The sequence below is a fragment of the Nycticebus coucang genome, chromosome 4 (genome assembly GCF_027406575.1).
Source record: "Nycticebus coucang isolate mNycCou1 chromosome 4, mNycCou1.pri, whole genome shotgun sequence".
Classification (NCBI taxonomy): Eukaryota; Metazoa; Chordata; class Mammalia; order Primates; family Lorisidae; genus Nycticebus; species Nycticebus coucang.
In genome coordinates this window covers 23,999,557-24,017,812 of record NC_069783.1, presented here as the reverse complement: position 1 = coordinate 24,017,812, position 18,256 = coordinate 23,999,557, and the positions used below count along the sequence as shown (strand labels likewise).

The following is an 18,256-nucleotide window of genomic DNA, read 5'->3' as shown; positions in this document are numbered from 1 at the left end:
TTACCTCTGGACATGTGTAAAGCTTGTGCTAAATAAAATAGAATAAAACAAAATATTTTTGTGATACTGCTGTATTTTACCTGATTTATATCTTAGATACTCTATTGGGATTAAGGAATTACTATTTCTTTAGATAGATGGGAATGAATTTTACATCTGTTTTCTCCATGGCAGCCTCCTTCTATATTGATATTTTTATAGTTTATAAAAATGGTAATTCAAAGGAATACTGACCAATTTTATCCTAAGTCAGTGTTACCATAGATATTCAGAGATATTCAGAGACAGAGTTGAATCATTGCGTTCATCTTTTTGTTTTGCAGTGGAACTTCCCCTCTTGCATGCCTGAATGCAATGCTGCACACAAACTCCAGAGGTGAAGAAGGCATCTTCTATAAGGTTCCAGGTAGAATGGGAGTATATACTTTGAAGGTAAATATTTTTATTGGGGAGTCATTTAAAAAGATAAAACAAGAAGTGACCTCATAAAAATAGTGTTTGATTCATAGAGGTAGAATTCTGTTCTTTGAGTAGCTTATTTTTAGGAAGGTAGTATTTTCAACCTTGTATCCAGTACATTTTTTTCTTTTTTACTAACCCATAACTCTTTGTAGGTAGATCAGAGAAATAACTTTATTTTTATTCTTTATGATAATCTTATCTTGAAAGAATGAAATCTAAATGACTTTCAGTGACTATATGAAGAGCCTTACAACATTTATTGAGTGTTATTGTGGAAGATTCTGAGTAATTATTTGATTACAATTCAGAGTTGCAGTTAATTTTTTTTGTATAATGGAGAATGCAAAAGTTCAGAAGATAATTCCTTAATCTGCCCAGTGATGGGCAGATAGTATCAGAATCAGAATATAAAACGAAATCCCCCCAAGTGTGTATTCTTTCTGACATAATAAGCTTGCTAATTTCTAATTCCTACAATGAGAAAGACCCTTTCTTTCTTTCTTTTTTTTTTTTTTTTGGAAACATAGTGTCATTTTGTTGCTCTTGTTAGAGTGCTATGGCGTCATAGTTCATAGCAACCTCAAACCCTTGAGGTCAAGTGATCCTCTTGTCTCAGCCTTCTGAGGAGCTGGGACTATGGGCATCTGCCACAACGCCCAGCTATTTTTAGAGATGGGATCTTGTGTTTGCTCAGACTGGTCTTGAATCGTGAGCTCAAGCCATTGGCCCACCTCAGCCTCGCAGACCGCTAGGATTACAGGCATGAGCCACTGTGCACAGCCTAGAGAGATCCTTTCTTACCCATGTCCTTTAACTGACAGGAGAACCAGTTCAAATGATTTTGAGTAAGACAGAATTTATTAGCTCATGTTAACTGAAAATTTTAGGTAAACCCAGGGTAGATCCAGGAGTTAAAGTGATGTCATTAGGGGTTGGTCTCTCTACTTCCTTTTGGTTTCATTTTCAGTCAGGCTCTCTCTGTAAGCCGTAAGTCTAGAGAGAAAAGAGTTACAAGAACTAAAGCCAGGAGCCTCTTAGAATTCTGGTTTGATTTAATTGGTTTGGCTTGGCCCAAGTGGCTGTACCTAAATGATCACTGTTGCCCAATGTGTAGATTCTTCTGATTAACTAATTTTATGTTAGAGGAATACACCTCTTTTTTTTTTTTTTGTGGTTTTTGGCCGGGGCTGGGTTTGAACCCACCACCTCCGGCATGTGGGACCAGCACCCTACTCCTTGAGCCACAGGCGCCACCCTGATTAACTAATTTTAGACTCATGATCACATGATGTGAGATTAAGATTGAGGCCACTTAAGGTCAATTGAGGAGAGAGGATTTCCCATAAAGGAAATTTATCAACAGAAGGAGAATGAATACTTGGCAGGCAATGACTATGTCCATCAATTTGTGTTACCTTTTTAGCCTTGTACTATGCTCAGTGGTTGTGTGGATCCTATTAACATTAAAAAGATACTAATCTACCTACTTCCCTACCTCCTTTTTATATACTTTGTTGAACTTCCTGAGGTTATAGAACTTTCCTCCCACATGGAGCTTTCCTTTTGGTTTTAGCTGTTCTAGACTTTCCATATTGTTAATACAATTGATTAAATGTGCCTACTCTGTTATAGAAATGGGGAAAAAAGCCCCAAGTGTTTTTCTTATTCTCACACACTATTCAGTATAGTACTTCTGACACCAGGTTTTCTCCCCATACACTATGCAGTTCCACAGCAGACAATTGGTTGTCCCGTAATTCAACTCAATTCTAATACTTACTGTCTGGAGATAGTGTCAGATTCCACAGGTTGAGGGCTAAGTCTCACCAGACTGCCCCCTACTTTAGATGCCAATCACAAGTCCCAGGTTGTGATATGTACTTATGACTGAACTGACTTGCTATAAATTGGGATTCCCTCCTTGGGTTTGATTAATTTGCTAAGAAGACTCACAGAACTCAGGGAAATGCTTTTAACTTGTGCATGTATTTGCCCATTTATTATAAAGGATATTACAAAGGATACAGATGAACAGCCAGATGGAAGAAATGCATAGGGTGAGGTATGTGGGAAGATGTACAAAGCTTCTGTGCCATCCTGATGCGCCACCCTCCCAGAGCCTCCATATATTCAACTGTCTTAAAGCTCTCTAAACCCAGTTTTTAGAGTTTTGATAGAGGCTTTATTAACATAGCATGATTGACCAAATCACTGACCACTGGTGATCAATCTCAGCCAACCTTCTCCTCTCTGAGGTTGAGGAATAGGGTGAAAGTTCCAACTCTCTAATCACATGCTTGGTTCACCTGGCAGCCACCCTCCATTTTGAGGCTATTCAATAGGAATCATCTTAACAAAAGATGATCCTATCACTCAGGAAATCATAGAGGTCTTAGGAGCTCTGCATCAGGAATGGGGGTCAAAAACCAAATAGAACAAAAGATTCTCCTAGTAACATTATTGTTTAGCAAATTATAAGAGCTGAAAGGAGCTCTATGTCAGGAACTCTGGTCAGAGACCAAATATATATTTCTTTTATATCATAATAGCACATTTATACCAGATACCATAGGGGCTACAGAGGGATAAATTGTGGTCCCTGATCTCTTGAAGCTCACATTACAGTTACTGAAATAATTGTATCCTCAGTAAATGCACTGTGCTATAAACTTAATGTGGTTAATAGAGGTTAATTTTCAGTAAAGGGATCTAGAAAGTTTTTTTTTTTTTTGAGACAGAGCCTCAAGCTGTCACCCTGGGTAGAGTGCTGTGGCATCACAGCTCACAGCAACCTTCAACTGCTGGGCTCAAGCGATTCTCCTGCCTCTGCCTCCCAAGTAGCTGGGACTACAGGCGCCCGCCACAATGCTCGGCTATTTTTTGGTTGCAGCTGTTGTTGTTTGGCAGGCCCGTGCTGGATTCAAACTCACCAGCTCCGGTGTGTGTGGCTGGTGCCTTAGCCGCTTAAGCCACAGCTGCTGAGCCTAGAAAGTTTTTTGTTGTTAATTTATAAGATTTGAGGTGGACTTTGTCAGAAAAGTAATGAGAATAAGGGTCTTCCAGGGCATGGACATAGCACAAGCACAGATGGATTCAGAATGGATTTGAAAGCAGAGTAAATTGCAGTGGTTAGATCATAATCTTTGAGCTTATAGGGTAAGGAATGAGGGTGTGGTAAATGTTAGGTAGAGCTCAATCAAACACTGGAGACCTTTGAAAACCTGACTGAGCAGCATGCCTCTGTGTGTGTGTGTGTATAGTGGATGGCAGAAGTTTTTCAGGTGAAAGGGTGATCAAATCCATTTTTTTAGGAAGGCATTTCAAGTAGCATAGATTTTAAATATGAAGCAGGACATTTATCAAAAAGTGGTTATACTCATTTGAAAGATACTCAAGGCCTGAACTACAAGAGTGGTAAAAGAGATGGCAGCAGGACATTAGAGAAATAGAATATATAGTGTTTAGAGTGAGTAAAATAGGGGTTGAAATTATTCTAAAATTGGGGGCATGAGTAGTTGATTCTGAAGGGATCACAAATTTAAGAAGCTAATTATATTTCATATACTTTTTGAACTTAAAGGTCATGATGTCTGGCTGGCAACTAACTATAAAATTGTCCTGCATTTTGAAGGAAAAATAGAAAAATATGGGGTATATATTTTAAGAAAGTGTATAATTTAAGAGAAGTCTCAGGGAGAAATGGCACCAGGACATAAACTTAAATGGAAAATAGCTGTTACTTATGAGACTGAAGTTTATAGTTTGGCCAAAATGTCATATGGGTGCCAGTTGTGTGTGGGAGGGTCACATTTTGTGTGTCAGAATTATTTTTATCTGATTATAAAAATTATGTGGGAAAATGTTGGAGGAAAAAAAGAGCCATCCATAATTTTATAACTTAGAAATGGTATTAATGTGTTAAGCTATTATGTGTATATTTTTATTTATTACATAAATACATAGCAGCTAATATTTATTGAGCTCTTAGACACTATCCTAAGCATTTTACATTTATTAGCTCATTTAACTTCAGCATGATCTTTGATTAAGGTAGGTCCTATTACATCTATCTTATAGACAGGGAAACTGAGGTATGAGATGTTAAAACTGATGAGGGGACTGACCAAGGCTGCACAATTAGGAGGAGATAAAGAAGTTCCTCTGTGTGTGTGTGTTTGTGTTTAATGATTTCTTTTTTTTCTCTGCCAGAATTTGAAAAATCACTTTGATTTTTCTTTCTTTCTTTTTTTTTTTTTGAGACAGTCTCACTATGTCACCCTCGGTAGAGTGCCATGGCATCACAGCTCACCTCCAACTCTTAAGCTTAAGCAATTCTTTTGCCTCAGCCTCTCAAGTAGCTGGGACTACAGGTGTCCACCACAACGCCTGGCTATTTTTGGTTGCAGTTGTCATTGTTATTTGGCATGCCTGGGCTGGGCTTGTTGAACCTGCCAGCTCCGGTGTATGTGGCTGGTGCCCTTAGCAGCTGAACTACAGATGCCCAGCTTATCTTTTTTTTTTTTTTGAGATAGAGTCTCCCTATGTTGCCCTTGGTAGAGTGCTGTAGCATCACAGCTCACAGCAACCTCAAACTCTTGGGCTTTAAGCGATTCTCTTGCTTCAGCCTCCCAAGTAGCTGGAGCTACAGGCGCCCACCACAAAAACCCGGCTATTTTTTGGTTGCAGTAGTCATTGTTGTTTAGCAGGCCCGGGCTGGGCTTGAACTGCGAGCCTCACTGTATGTGGCCGGTGCCCTACTCACTGAGCTATGGGCACCGTGCCAATCAGTTTGATTTTTCAAATTTTTATTTTCTCTTAACCCTTGATACTAACCAATATTCAGGAACCAATGAGAATTGAATAATGTACTATTTTACTACCTAGACTCTCATTCTCTAACTGAATTCAAAGTACATAGTGGTACACACACACACACACACACACACACTGTACACAGATGTACATATTTTAACAGAAATGTTATTATGTAGGTTTTTTTATCCTGAATATTTACCCAGACTACCCAATTTTTGTCTAAGCCTCTATATTGCCTGCCTATGAATGTAGTGTGTAATTTTTACCTTTGGATATACGTGGAAACATTAGCTTATTTGATGCAAAAAGAGAGATGACAGGAATTCACAAGGTACTGCTGGTTCTGCTACTGAGTCCTATAATGCTAAAAATTAATCAGCGCAATTAAGATGCAACATTGCATATCAGAAATTTAATTCTTGTTTGTTGAAATGGGAATGATTAATCCTAATTGGATGCCTACATTTTCAGAAAGATGTGCCGGATGGGGTGAAAGAGCTATCAGAAGGTTCAGAAGAAAGCAGTGATGGTCAGTCAGATTCCCAGAGTTCTGAGAACAGCAGCAGCAGCAGTGATGGTGGCAGCAACAAGGAGGGAAAAAAGAGCAGGTGGAAAAGGAAAGGTAAATCTACCTGATCCTTCAGTAAATGCCAAATGCTATCGGGCAGATGTTTTTGTTAGTAGTAGTAGTGCCTCTTTTCCCAGCTCCCAGGTCAGTTAATCTCTTTCTCTTACCCTCTAGAACAGTACTGTCCAGGAGAGTTTCCTGCAGTGATGGAAATATTTTTATCTTTATGTCCAACACAACACAGTAGCCATTAGCTACATGGGTCTGTTGAAAACTTGAACTATGGTTAGTGTAACCAAGAAATTTCTTTTCAAAAATTCTTCTTTTTTTTTTTTGAGAACAGTTTTAGGTTCACAGCAAAACTGAATGAAGGTAAAAGATTCCCCCCCACATATGCACAACCTTCCCCCATGAGCGTCCCCCACCAGAGAGATATATTTGTTACAATTGCTAATCTTGTGTTGGCACATCATTATTCTCCAAAGTCCATAGTTTACATTAGAATTCATTCTTGGGGGGAGTACGTTGCATGGTTTTGGACAAATATGCAATGTATAATGATATATATTCACCATTATAGTATCATACAGAATATTTCATTGCCCTAAAAATCCTCTGTGCTCCATCTATTTGTACCTTCTTCCCTCCTAACTTCTGACAGCTTCTGACTTTTTACTGTTCCCATAGTTTGCCTTTTCTACAATGTCAAATAGCCAGATTTTTCAGATTGGCTTCCATTTGTTTGTTTATTTATTTATTTAGACAGTCTCACTATGTCACGCTTGGTAGAGTGCTGTGATGTCATAGCTCACAGCAACCTCAAACTCTTGGGCTTAAGTGATTCTCTTGCCTCAGCCTCCAAGTAGCTGGGACTATAGGCACCTGCCACATCACCTGGCTATTTTTTGTTGAGGTTGTCATTGTTGTTTTAGCTGGCCTGGGCTGGGTTCCAACCTGCCAGCCTTGTTGTATGTGGCTAGTGCTGTAACCACTGTGCTATGCGTGTTGAGTCGGCTTCTTTCATTTAGTAATACGCATTTAAAATTTCTGTATGTCTTTTCATGGCTTGATAGCTTATTTCTTTTTAACACTGAATAGTATTTCATCATTGGATGTACCACAGTTTATCCATTCACCTACTGAGAGATGTCTTGGTTGCTTCCAATTTTTGGCATTTATGAGTAAAACTGCTGAAACATCTATGCAGTTTTTGTGTGGGTTAAGTTTTCACCACCTTCAGGTGAATACCATGGAGTGAGATTGCGGGATCATATGAGTAAGAGTATGTTTAGTTTTAGAAGAAACTACCAAACTGTCTACCAAAGTGGCTATACCATTTTTGCATTCCTGCCATCAGTGGATGAGAGTCCTGTTGCCCAGTATCTCACTAGCATTTGGTATCATCATTGTTCTGGATTTTGGCTATTCTATGAGGTGTGTAGTTTGGTGTGGTATCTTGTTTTAATTTGCATTTCCCTGATAAGGTGATGTAGAACATCTTATATGCTTATTTGCCATCTCTATATATCTCTGATGAGATATCTGTTCAGATTTTGGCCAATTTTTAAAGCAGGTTGTTTGTTTTCTTCTTTTTGAGCTTTAAGAGTTCATTGTGTATTTTGGGTAACAGTAGATTTAGTAGATATATCTTTTGCAAATATTTTCTATGTCTTTTTGTTCTCTTGGCAGTTTCTTTCACAGAGCAGAAATTTTTAATTTTAATGATGTACATTGTATCAATTTTTTTCTTTTGTGCATTGTGCCTTTGGTGTTATATCTAAAAAGTCATTGCCAAACCCATTATCACCTAGGTTTTCTCCTATGTTATATTATGTTCTTAGAGTTTTGTAATTTTGTGTTTGGGTCTTAATCTGTTTCGAGTTAATTTTTACGAAGGGCCTATGTCTGGATTCATTTTTTTACACTTGGATGTCCAGTTTGGAATTTTAAATTTTATTTTAAGTTAATTTTATTTTCACTTAAATTTAAATATAGCTGTATGTGGATAGTGGCTACCACCTTGGATAATGTTCTGGGTTTTACCTGGATTTGTTCTCAGCTCTTAGTCATCTATAGCCTTTTTTAGGTTGTTCTTATTTGCTGCTCTAATCCTCTCTTTTAAACTTTGAGTACTTAATGCTCTAACAGCTCTCTCCTTACTAGGAAAAGAATGCTTTCTGTTTCTACCAGCAAACACTAAATTTAGTCTGCCATTCTTTACTCTCATCCCGTGTTTGGTGTCTGTTTTATAGCTTACCAAAACAACTTTCTGTAGGGAATAGTTATCTGTTGTTGTAGTTTTAATATATCCTGAATGGAGTTTTCAGTTAAGAATATATTTTGTGACCTGTTTCTGGTAATGTCAGAGTCTATTTGAAGAGGGCAAATCATTTTTAAAATCCCAATATTTATAATTAGCTGTTCATGGCAGGGTAAATTTTAAGCTAACTTATGATGATTCTTTTATAAGAAGCAACATAGAGATATTCCAGAGCAAAATAGACATTTTCCTTAACTTGAATAGTCTCTTATATTTGAGTGATGGTAGATGGTCTAGTCTTTGGATCTAGAAACTAAGGTTGTGTTTGTAGGATACTAGACCCATTCATTTAGGTGCTTCCAGAATTATTAATATACCTGTATCAGAAAAAATAGTTCTGATTTGTTATCATATCTGTGTTAAATGTTTGTGCGACTCCTGGAGAGAATTGGGTTAATTGGTGGCCTCAGCTATATTCTCTGGTATAGTTACTGCATGTGCAGCTTGGGCTAACTTTGTAATCAGAGGATCTTAGCTTTGAGATCACAACTGCTTGGAGAGCTATTCAGACTTCAGATAGAACAAATGGAATGATAGCAAGGCAGATGGGGGGTCTCTGACTAATATTAAAGGTCAATCTAATAACTGGGAATAAAATCATTGGGAATATACAGAGGTGCCAAAAAGATGTATATACATTTTAAGAAGGGAAAAAAACTGTATTAAAATTTAATACTCAGTATATACCAATAACATTTGTTATCTTGTATCCCTTGTAATTGTAGAAGTCAAATGTGACTACTTGAGTATTACAATTTTGTGTGTGTGTTTGTGTGTAGGCAGAATTCTACCTTAATGCCCTGAGCAGAGTGCAATGGTGTCATAGCTCACAGCAACCTCAGATTCAGGCTGTAGACATCCTGCTGCCTCAGCCTCCAAAGCCTCTGGGATTACAGGCGCTTGCCATGGCACCTGGCTGGGTTTTCAGTTTTTTTCATGAGTCAGGGTCTCACTCTTGCTCAGACAAGCCTTGAACTCCTGAGCTCAAACAATCCTCCTGCCTTAGCCTCCCGCAGTGCTGAGTATTACAATTATTATTATTATTATTATTATTATTATTATTTTTATTTTTTTTTTTTAGAGAGACAGAGTCTCACTTTATTGCCCTTAGTAGAATGCTGTGGCATCACAACTCATAGAAACCTCCATCTCCAGGGCTTAGGTGATTCTCTTGCCTCGGCCCCCCTAGTGACTGGGACTACAGGCGCCTACCACAACACCTGGCTATTTTTTGTTGCAATTTGGCCAGGGCTTGGTTCAAACCCGCCACCCTTGGTGTATGGGGCTGGTGCTCTACCCACTGAGCCACAGACACCACCTGGTAAATGTTTCAAGGTGCAGGAAGATCTAAGAAATAGCCATAGAACCCTATTTTCATTAGCTTAATAGGTAGTTGTAAATAGCATAACCTTGCCCTGTACTCTGCTTAGTAATAGAAGACATTAACAGTAGAGTAATATCAGAATGGGATTCAGTTTGTTTTTGAGCTGCCTTTTGTTCATTCCTCTTCTAGAGATTACTACAATGTTGATTATTTGTCCTTGATTTACAGTAAGATGAAATTTTCTGTATAGGTCTTTTCTGGTTTTAGGTAGTCTTAGAAAACTGAGAGAATAGACTGTAATGTGGTATTTGGAAGGTGGCATAAGAGGTGCACATGATGTCACATATATAATAATTAAGGTGTTCTGATATTCTGAAGAAATACATGAATATCAAACTGCCAATAATGAAGAATGATTTAATTTTTCATAGGATGTGCATCTGTCAATCATGGACCATGTGGCATAAATACCATAGGAACTTTTAGATATATATATATATATTTATGAATGTTTTTGTAGTCCAGTGCAAATTAAAATGACAGACATGTAGCCAGCAGTTAAACTAGCAGCACATAGCAAAACAGTTCTAAATCAGTTTTAGTTATCAATAAAGGTAAGGCAAACTAATTGTGCCTATTCCTTTTTCTTACTTAGGGCTTTTACTCTCAATCTGACATCACTTTATTTCAAATGCATTGTAAGACAGGAAGAACATTGAGATAGTATCAAAACCCACTTCCTTTTATGTACAAAAATAAAGAGCTCCGACAGCAAAACTGATACTTCTAGTTGAAAATCGATAGAAACTCTCTTGATATATGTATACCTTTTAACCAAATAGGAATAGAGATAGAACTTTGAAATTTAGTTCAGCATTACATATTAAAACTAGTTTATTGATTTCTACGTAAAGTGGAAGAACTTAAAAGTTCGCAGTTTTGGTTCCTACTTTTCAGACAGGAAACAATGCTCAGAGAAGAGTTTTATGGAATTCCAAGCCAAGGTAAGGTGGAGTAACTCCAGAAAAATGATTATCGAAATCAATTACTGAAATAGTTATTTCTGTTGTTTTAAAAAATGATCATAATTAAGTAAAGCATCTGCTTTTTCCCCAAAATAAAGTATAATAATTGTATTATAAGCCACTACAGAAGTGTTATTTTTATCTTCTTCTGATAGAGAAAAGTTTGGCTAGATTTTGGTCTGCTTTTAAAGTGTTTTATGAAAAAAATTAATAATACCCCTTTTCTCTGTAAGGAATCACTATTTCCAGGAACATAAACTGTTAATTTTACTGCTTATTCATAACTACTTTTAATCAGGAATTTATATAGTGTCTGGAGTTATTTGGAATATCATAGACCTATCTACTCTCTGACATCATTTATATATGTGTTAAGTTACTGAATGTGGGTGATTGTATCTCCTTTCAAAAGTATACAGGGGGCAGAATTCCTTTGGACAAAGTTAACTTAGGTGAAAAGAGACCTATGGTAGATGTTCTCTTTTACTCTGGGGTTGGTGGTGGTGGGAGAGTTGGAGGATTTAGCTCTATTAGGACTTTAGGTAGTCCTTTCCCACTTTGGTTAGGGGGCTCTGCATATAATCAGGAACCCCATGTGCCCTGTACTTGGTGTGAGAGAAGGGACTTAGAACTGAAAAGGGTCTGTTACCTCTAAAGAAAGAATATTGTTAGAATAAAACCTCTCCCTCAAGTAAAGCATACTGTTTTTAAAGACTAAAATCATTTTGGAAACTTTGGTCCTTCAATTATCAATTCTTTGACTATATATAGCTAATAAGTTTCAATTTTGCTATTACTGTTCTAATTTTTCTGATGTCTCCCCAGTACTTCAAAAGGGCCCATTGAATATCTTCAGGAGAAAAATAAAAATTTAAGCCAGCAATTATTTACTAATTAAAGCTTTTAACTCAAATGTATTTAATATTAATACTTCCTATTTTTTAACCTTATTCAATATTATAATTAGCTGTTGAAATGGGAAATTCTCAGTGCTCTATGAAAAGTAGTATCTCCCGAACTTACACTGAGTGGTAGGTAAATATCCAGCTATCTGACACACTTAAGTAAACTATGTAAAACTGATAAACCTCAAGCTCTAAAATTTGTTTTAAATGTTTTCCTGAAAATAGTACTAAGTTAAAAAAATTAAATATCATCTTTTTTATTTGATTACTGGGTTTTTTGTGTGTGATGGTTTCTGGTTTTTCAAATCAAATAATAGTAATTGCTGATCTTTTGATCAGAAATTTGTTAATTTTTTGCTGTGTCTGTATGTTTCTATGGAATCAGGCATTTTTTGTTTCTAATTAGATAAAAAATGTGTTTTTCAGTAAGAGTTCTTTGAAACTGTTGAGCAGTCCACATTGGAGGACCAGTCTATCGGGTTATAATCTTGGGAGCATTGCTTAAAACATTAGTTTATTTATAACAACCAAAGTAATATCTTTGTTTAAAGTACTTGCCACCCTCAGTTAATATTATTTTCCAGGTATTTGGGAGTCAAATTTGAATAGGTGTGGGCCATCATATCTAGAGGTTAATAAAAAAGCAGAAATTAGCACATGACTTAATAAATCATGTGTTTATATTTATCATATTGTTACAGCATTTAGAGAAGGGATACTAATTTAACTTTACTTGGGTTACTAATCATTTTATGAATGATAAGAAGTTCTAAGGCACTGTCCTTTCCTTAAGAGTTTAATCGTTAGGGAGGAAGGGTTTATATCATGAAAAGAAAACATACATAAAAGCAAGAAGGTGGGACCATGCTCAGTGACTTCAGGAAGCCATAGGAAGATAAGTTTAGCTGGGATTTGTTGAGGGAAAGAAATTTGGATCAGACTTATCTTTAGTGGTAGTGTCATTATATGTAGATTATTGGAGTGCACAGAGTAATTTCTTAGGAAAATCAAGGTATGGATCAGAGAAGAGAAAGAATGGTAGCAACATTTGTGACTTCCACATTTTCATAGTCAGGTAAACAAAAGGAACAAAATTGTTTGTAGACCTTTTCTGTTGATTTTATTTTTCTTGTCTAGTAAGAATCTGAGTTAATATAGCCACTTTTGTTTTTCTACTCACTAGTGTTTAGGCTAGCTTAGTTTATTTCTTACCACTGATAAAATAAATTAAAATAATTTATTTCCATTTTAGTTTAGGTTTTTTTTTTTTTTTTTTTTTTTTGAGACAGAGCCTCAAGCTGTTGCCCTGGGTAGAGTGCAGGGGCATCACAGCTCACAGCAACCTCCAACTGCTGGGCTCAAGCGATTCTCCTGCCTCTGCCTCCCAAGTAGCGGGGATTACAGGCGCCTGCCACAGTGCCCGGCTATTTTTTGGTTGCAGCCATCATTGTTGTTTGGCGGGCCCGGGCTGGATTCGAACCTGCCAGCTCAGGTGTATGTGGCTGGTCCATTTTAGTTTTGAAAATCATTTATTGTGGGTATCATATTTTCTTGGAGGATTGGACACTAATTGGTGGCATTGATTAGTTTCATTTGAAGTAAAAGTGATAATAGAGAAATGTAAGGGATTATTTTTCTGTAAGTACTGCTTTGTAAGAAAAGATCATAAATAAAGCCTAGATATGGTTAAAATGCAGATTTAATGTTTATTTTTCAAACAAAGTCTTATTTTTGATACCTTTACCAAAAGAAAACTTTGCTCTAGTATCCTTCCTACACACCCCCTATTCCTGTCACTACTTCCTCAATTAGGTGATATATTCTCAAATTATTCATCATAAAAGGCCAATTTTCCCCTCCAAACCATTTTGGACTGATACTTTTGTAAATGCTAAGAATGGCCCAGCAATGTAAAATTTCTGTGAAAGTATCTAAATGTTTATCCTCACTTTTGTACTTCTTGGTGATTTTTCAGCCTTATTAAAAGGGAGTACCATATTCCATTTTAAAGAAGGAAAAATATGAAATAGTCTTGTCCATTTTTTGAATTGAGAATAGAAAATAATTCTACCTTCATAAATAAATAATTAACCATGATGATCCTTTACCAGCACTACAAAGATGTCATTCTGTCTGCTTCCTCAAAAGTAACTACTGTCCTGACATCTGTCAAGATAGGCTCATTTTTCCTATTTTAAACTTTTTATTATAATATAAACAGATTGAGTATCCCTTATTTGAAATCCATGGGCCAGAATTGTGTTGGATTTTGGATTTTTTCGAATATTGGAATATTTGTATTATATGGATTGAGCATACCAAATTTAGAAAATCCAAACAAGCATTTCCATTGAACTTTATGTTGGCCCTTAAAAAATTTCAAACTTTGGAGCATTTCAGATTTGGGCTACTGAACCTATATTCATTAAAATGCACATATCATAAGTATAGAGCTTGTTGAATTATCACAAATGGAGCAGCATCGTGAGCCAGCACCCAGATCAAGTAGCGAAATATTGTCCTAGTAGGCCTCCCTGCTAGCTTCTTATCGTATCCATTGTGCCAAAATAACCACTCTAACAACTTCTAGTAGCATAAACAAGGCTTATCCAAAGACAGATTTTAAACTTAAATAAAACAAGTCATACTAAGGTATTTTTTTCTCAAGATTAATTTATGTTCTTTTTTTAAAGCCAGTAGTATTCATTGTATCCACCAGTACTCAAATTTATTTATCTTTTCTACCACTGACGAACATTTAGATTATTTCTATTTTTTTATGTGTTACAATTCTATTGTTCATTTTTTGTTTTCTTAAGACAGGGTCTTGCTCTTTTGTCCCGGCTAGAGTGCAGTGGTATGGTCATAGCTCAATACAATCTCAAACTCCTGTGCTCAAGTGATCATCCTGCCTCAGCCTCTCAAGTAGCTGGGACTATAAGTATGTGCTACCATGCCCAGCTAATTTTTTCTATTTTTGTAGAGAGGGGTTTTACTTTTGCTCAGGCTGGTCCTGAACCTTTGGTCTCAAGCAGTCCTCCCACCTTGGGTTTCCAAAGGGTTAGGATTACATGCGTGAGCCACTGGCCTAATCCTACTGTTTTTTAATTTCCATCTGTACTCCTTTTTGTTGAATTAAATATACTATGTATGGATAATCAGTGTTAAAGTAGTCGCACCAATTTATACTCTAACCAGCAATGTATGAGAGTTCCAGTTATTTCACATTATCAGCATTGGTGGTTATTGTCAGTCTTTTTTAAAAATTAATTATTAATTATTTTGGGGGAGAGAGTATCACTCTGTGCCCTGGCTTAAGTTCTGTGGTATCATCATAGCTCATAGCAAGCTTAATCTCTTGGGCTCAAGAGATCCTCTTGCTTTAGCCTGCCAAGTAGCTGGAACTACAGGCACCTGCCATGATACCATTTTTTGAAAAGACTATCCTTCCCTTTACTTCATTGCATTGTCCTGGTGTCATGAGTCAGTTGACTATGCATTTATGAGTTGGTTTCTGGACTTGGTTTTGTTCCATTGACATGTTTCCTTATAATAATAGCATGGTCTTTGAATTACTGTAGCTTTGTAATTGATCTTGATATCTATCTGCCTCTCCATGTAAATCTTAGAAGCATCTTATCAATTTCTGCATGTTCCCTCCCTCATCAACCTGTTAGGATTTTGGGTAGGATTTCATTGAATCTATAGATCAATTTGAGTTCTATTGATATGTTTACATTACTGTGCCTTTCAATCATTACTCCATTTTTTTTGGAGACAGATTCTTATTCTGTTGCCCAGACTAGAGTACCATGGCGTCAGCGTAGCTCACAGCAACCTCAGACTCCTGGATTCAAGTGATCCTCCTGCCTTCCCAGTACCTAGGACTACCACAGTACCACACTCTATATTTAGTAGAGATGGGATCTTGCTCTCGCAAAGGCTGATCTTGAACTCCTAATCTCAATTGATCCTCTTGCCTCACTCTCCAGAGTGCTAGGATTACAGGCATGAGCTACCTTGCCTGGCTTTATTGCTCTATTTTTTATAATTTAATTTCTTTTATTAATGCCATGGATTTTTCTGTGTCGAGGTCTTCTACACTTTTTATTAGAATTTTTCCTTGACATTTTTTATTGAGTAGCTTTAGAATTTTTTGATCTTATAAGTGTTTGTCGATATACAGAAATATTGTTAATTTTCATTAATTGACTGTCAGCGTCTGTGAAGGGTTTAGGATTTTATCTTATTTATAAACTAACAAGTTAGCATTTTATGAGTTCACAGATATTGACAGAAGATACAAGACTTCTGGGTCAGAGAAAAATGACCACATTATGCACAACATAGCAAGCAATATGAATGTCAGCATGCCTTTGTGTCAGTTCCCCTTTATTAACAAGTGTCACAGGGGTGGTGAGATACAGGACCAGGTGCGTGCTACTTATGCAGTGGGTTTGCATCTCAGCCAGGAAACATTGAGCTTGAGGGAGTCACTGGTTTTATGGTAAGCAGAAGCAAACATACTTCGCTTGGGAAGAGAGCAAGGTTACTTGCTGAAACATTACCTTGAGAGATGGCCTAGATAAAGACTATTTTCCAGGGCTTACATTCTAGGCATACCCAGCAACATTCAGGGCCCCCCGTGAATTGCCTCCCTAGTATTGACATTGCAACAACATTGCTGAATTAATTTTAAAAATCTGATACTTTATATATAATTTTAATCTTAGGATTGCCTGTCTGTATAAACTTGATTTATGAATAACACAATTTTTTCAACTCTCCTCTCCTCTTTTTGCCATATTATATTGGCTAGGGCTTCCAGTAAAAAGTGAAATAGAAGTGGTAATATCAATTATCCTTTTCATTGTTTGCCTTTAAGGTAAAGCTTTTAATATTATGTCACTTAAAAATGGTATTAACTGTAGTAGGTTGTTTGTAGACACTGTAGTAGAGGGGTGGGAAACTTGCAGCCTTAAGGGCACATGTGGCCTTCTAAGTGTGTAAGTGTAGCCTTTTGACTGAATCCATATTTTACAGAACAAATCTTTTTACGGTGATTAATGCATTTTATTATTTTTATATTTTTATTTATTATTTATTTTTCTTTCTTTGAGACAGAGTCTCACTCTTGTTACCCTAAGGTTGAGTGCTGTGGCATCAAGCTCACAGCATCCTCAGACTCCTGGGCTCAAGTGATCCTCATGCCTCAGCCTCCCAAGTAGCTGGGACTACAAGTGCCAGCCACAATGCCCGACTATTTTTAGTGGAGACTGGTTCTCACTCTAGCTCAGGCTTGTCTTGCACTCCTGGGCTCAGGCAATCCACCCACTTTGGCCTCCCAGAGTGCTAAATAACAGACATGAGCAAGCCACTGTACCAGGATTTTATTTTATTTTTTAAATGAATGCACGTAAAATACCAAAAGATAAATAAGTTTCAACAAAATAATCCTCTCAGATTGACAGGCACAATTAGAACATTGGTAAGCCAAAAGGGCTAAATTGATGGCTGCTGTGGTCATGGTTTAGTTCTAACTTCTCCTGCCTGACTGCTGCCACTACCACATGAGACTAGTTGATTAGAGTTTATGGGGATTGAGTACACCAATCTGTTATCAGACTTTTGACAGTGGTATACTATATTTCTGTTTGAAGTGGAATTTGTGAATAGTTGCACAGCTCAACGGTGTTTTTTAATTTCGTCTGCTTAACAGCCCATCATGTCAAAAGAAAACCCAAAGACCACTGAAGGAAGAAAACATACATGTTAATGAGAATTGGGAATTGCAGCTATTGTCTTGTTTCTCCTAAACATAAGATAATTTGCTTGTTTTGTGTTGCTGCAATATCAACAGTGAAGAAATTCAGTCTTCATAAGCATTATAACAATACCTCAGGACCATAGGTATTTTAAATTAGAGAAAGAGGTATAAAAGGTCATATTGCAGAATTTAAAAGACGAAAAGCAAAGACAATTGTTTTAAGCAGCAGTAAGACCTGGAAATAATGCCATTGAAGAAACTTGTGAAGTAGCTTATATACTCAGGAAGAAAGGGAAGCCATTCAGTGATGTACAAATTGCGAAAGAATGCATTATATAAGTTGTGGAATACATAGACCTAATAACGTTTCAGAGTACAAACAACTGCCTCTTTCAAGGAGAACCATAACAGATCAGCAGCATGAATTCGCCTTCAGCTTAACAGAAAAATTTAATGAAATACTTCAAAGGATAATGTATATTGTTCATTCTCTTTTTTTTTTTTTTTGTAGAGACAGAGTCTCACTGTACTGCCCTGGAGTAGAGTGCTGTGGCGTCACACGGCTCACAGCAACCTCTAACTCTTGGGCTTATGCGATTCTCTTGCCTCAGCCTCCCGAGCAGCTGGGACTACAGGCGCCTGCCACAACGCCCAGCTATTTTTCTGTTGCAGTTGGGCCGGGACTGGGTCCAAACCCGCCACCCTCGGCATATGGGGCCGGCGCCCTACTCACTGAGCCACAGGCGCCGCCCTGTTCATTCTCTTTGAATGAATCAACTCATACTACTGAGTTGGCACAGGTTTTGTACTTCATTCAGGTCATAACAGATGTTTTGTGCTACAAAGAGTTACTTGCTTTGCACCCGCTTGTGAACAGAACACTGGAAATAGAGAACAATTTTCAAGGTAAACACCGTACAGTTGGACTGAATTTGGTAAATTTAGTGAGCGTGTGTACAGATGGTTCACCTTCCATGACAGGAAATCATGAAGGATTTGTTGCACAAATAAAAAAAGTATGAACAGATCCAGATACTCTTCATTTTTCTCACTGTATCTTGCATCAGCAG

At 37.1% G+C, this 18,256-nt stretch overlaps 1 protein-coding gene across 1 annotated transcript in view; it reads left to right on the top strand.

Moving 5' to 3' along the window:
- Positions 1-18,256, top strand: part of ASXL2 (ASXL transcriptional regulator 2) — a 138,367-nt gene that overhangs the window by 79,158 nt on the left and 40,953 nt on the right. Inside the window, exons 3-4 of the mRNA XM_053588681.1 lie at positions 324-432; positions 5,749-5,899. Of these exons, the coding sequence (XP_053444656.1) occupies positions 324-432; positions 5,749-5,899 (260 nt within the window). The remainder of the gene's footprint in view (positions 1-323; positions 433-5,748; positions 5,900-18,256) is intronic.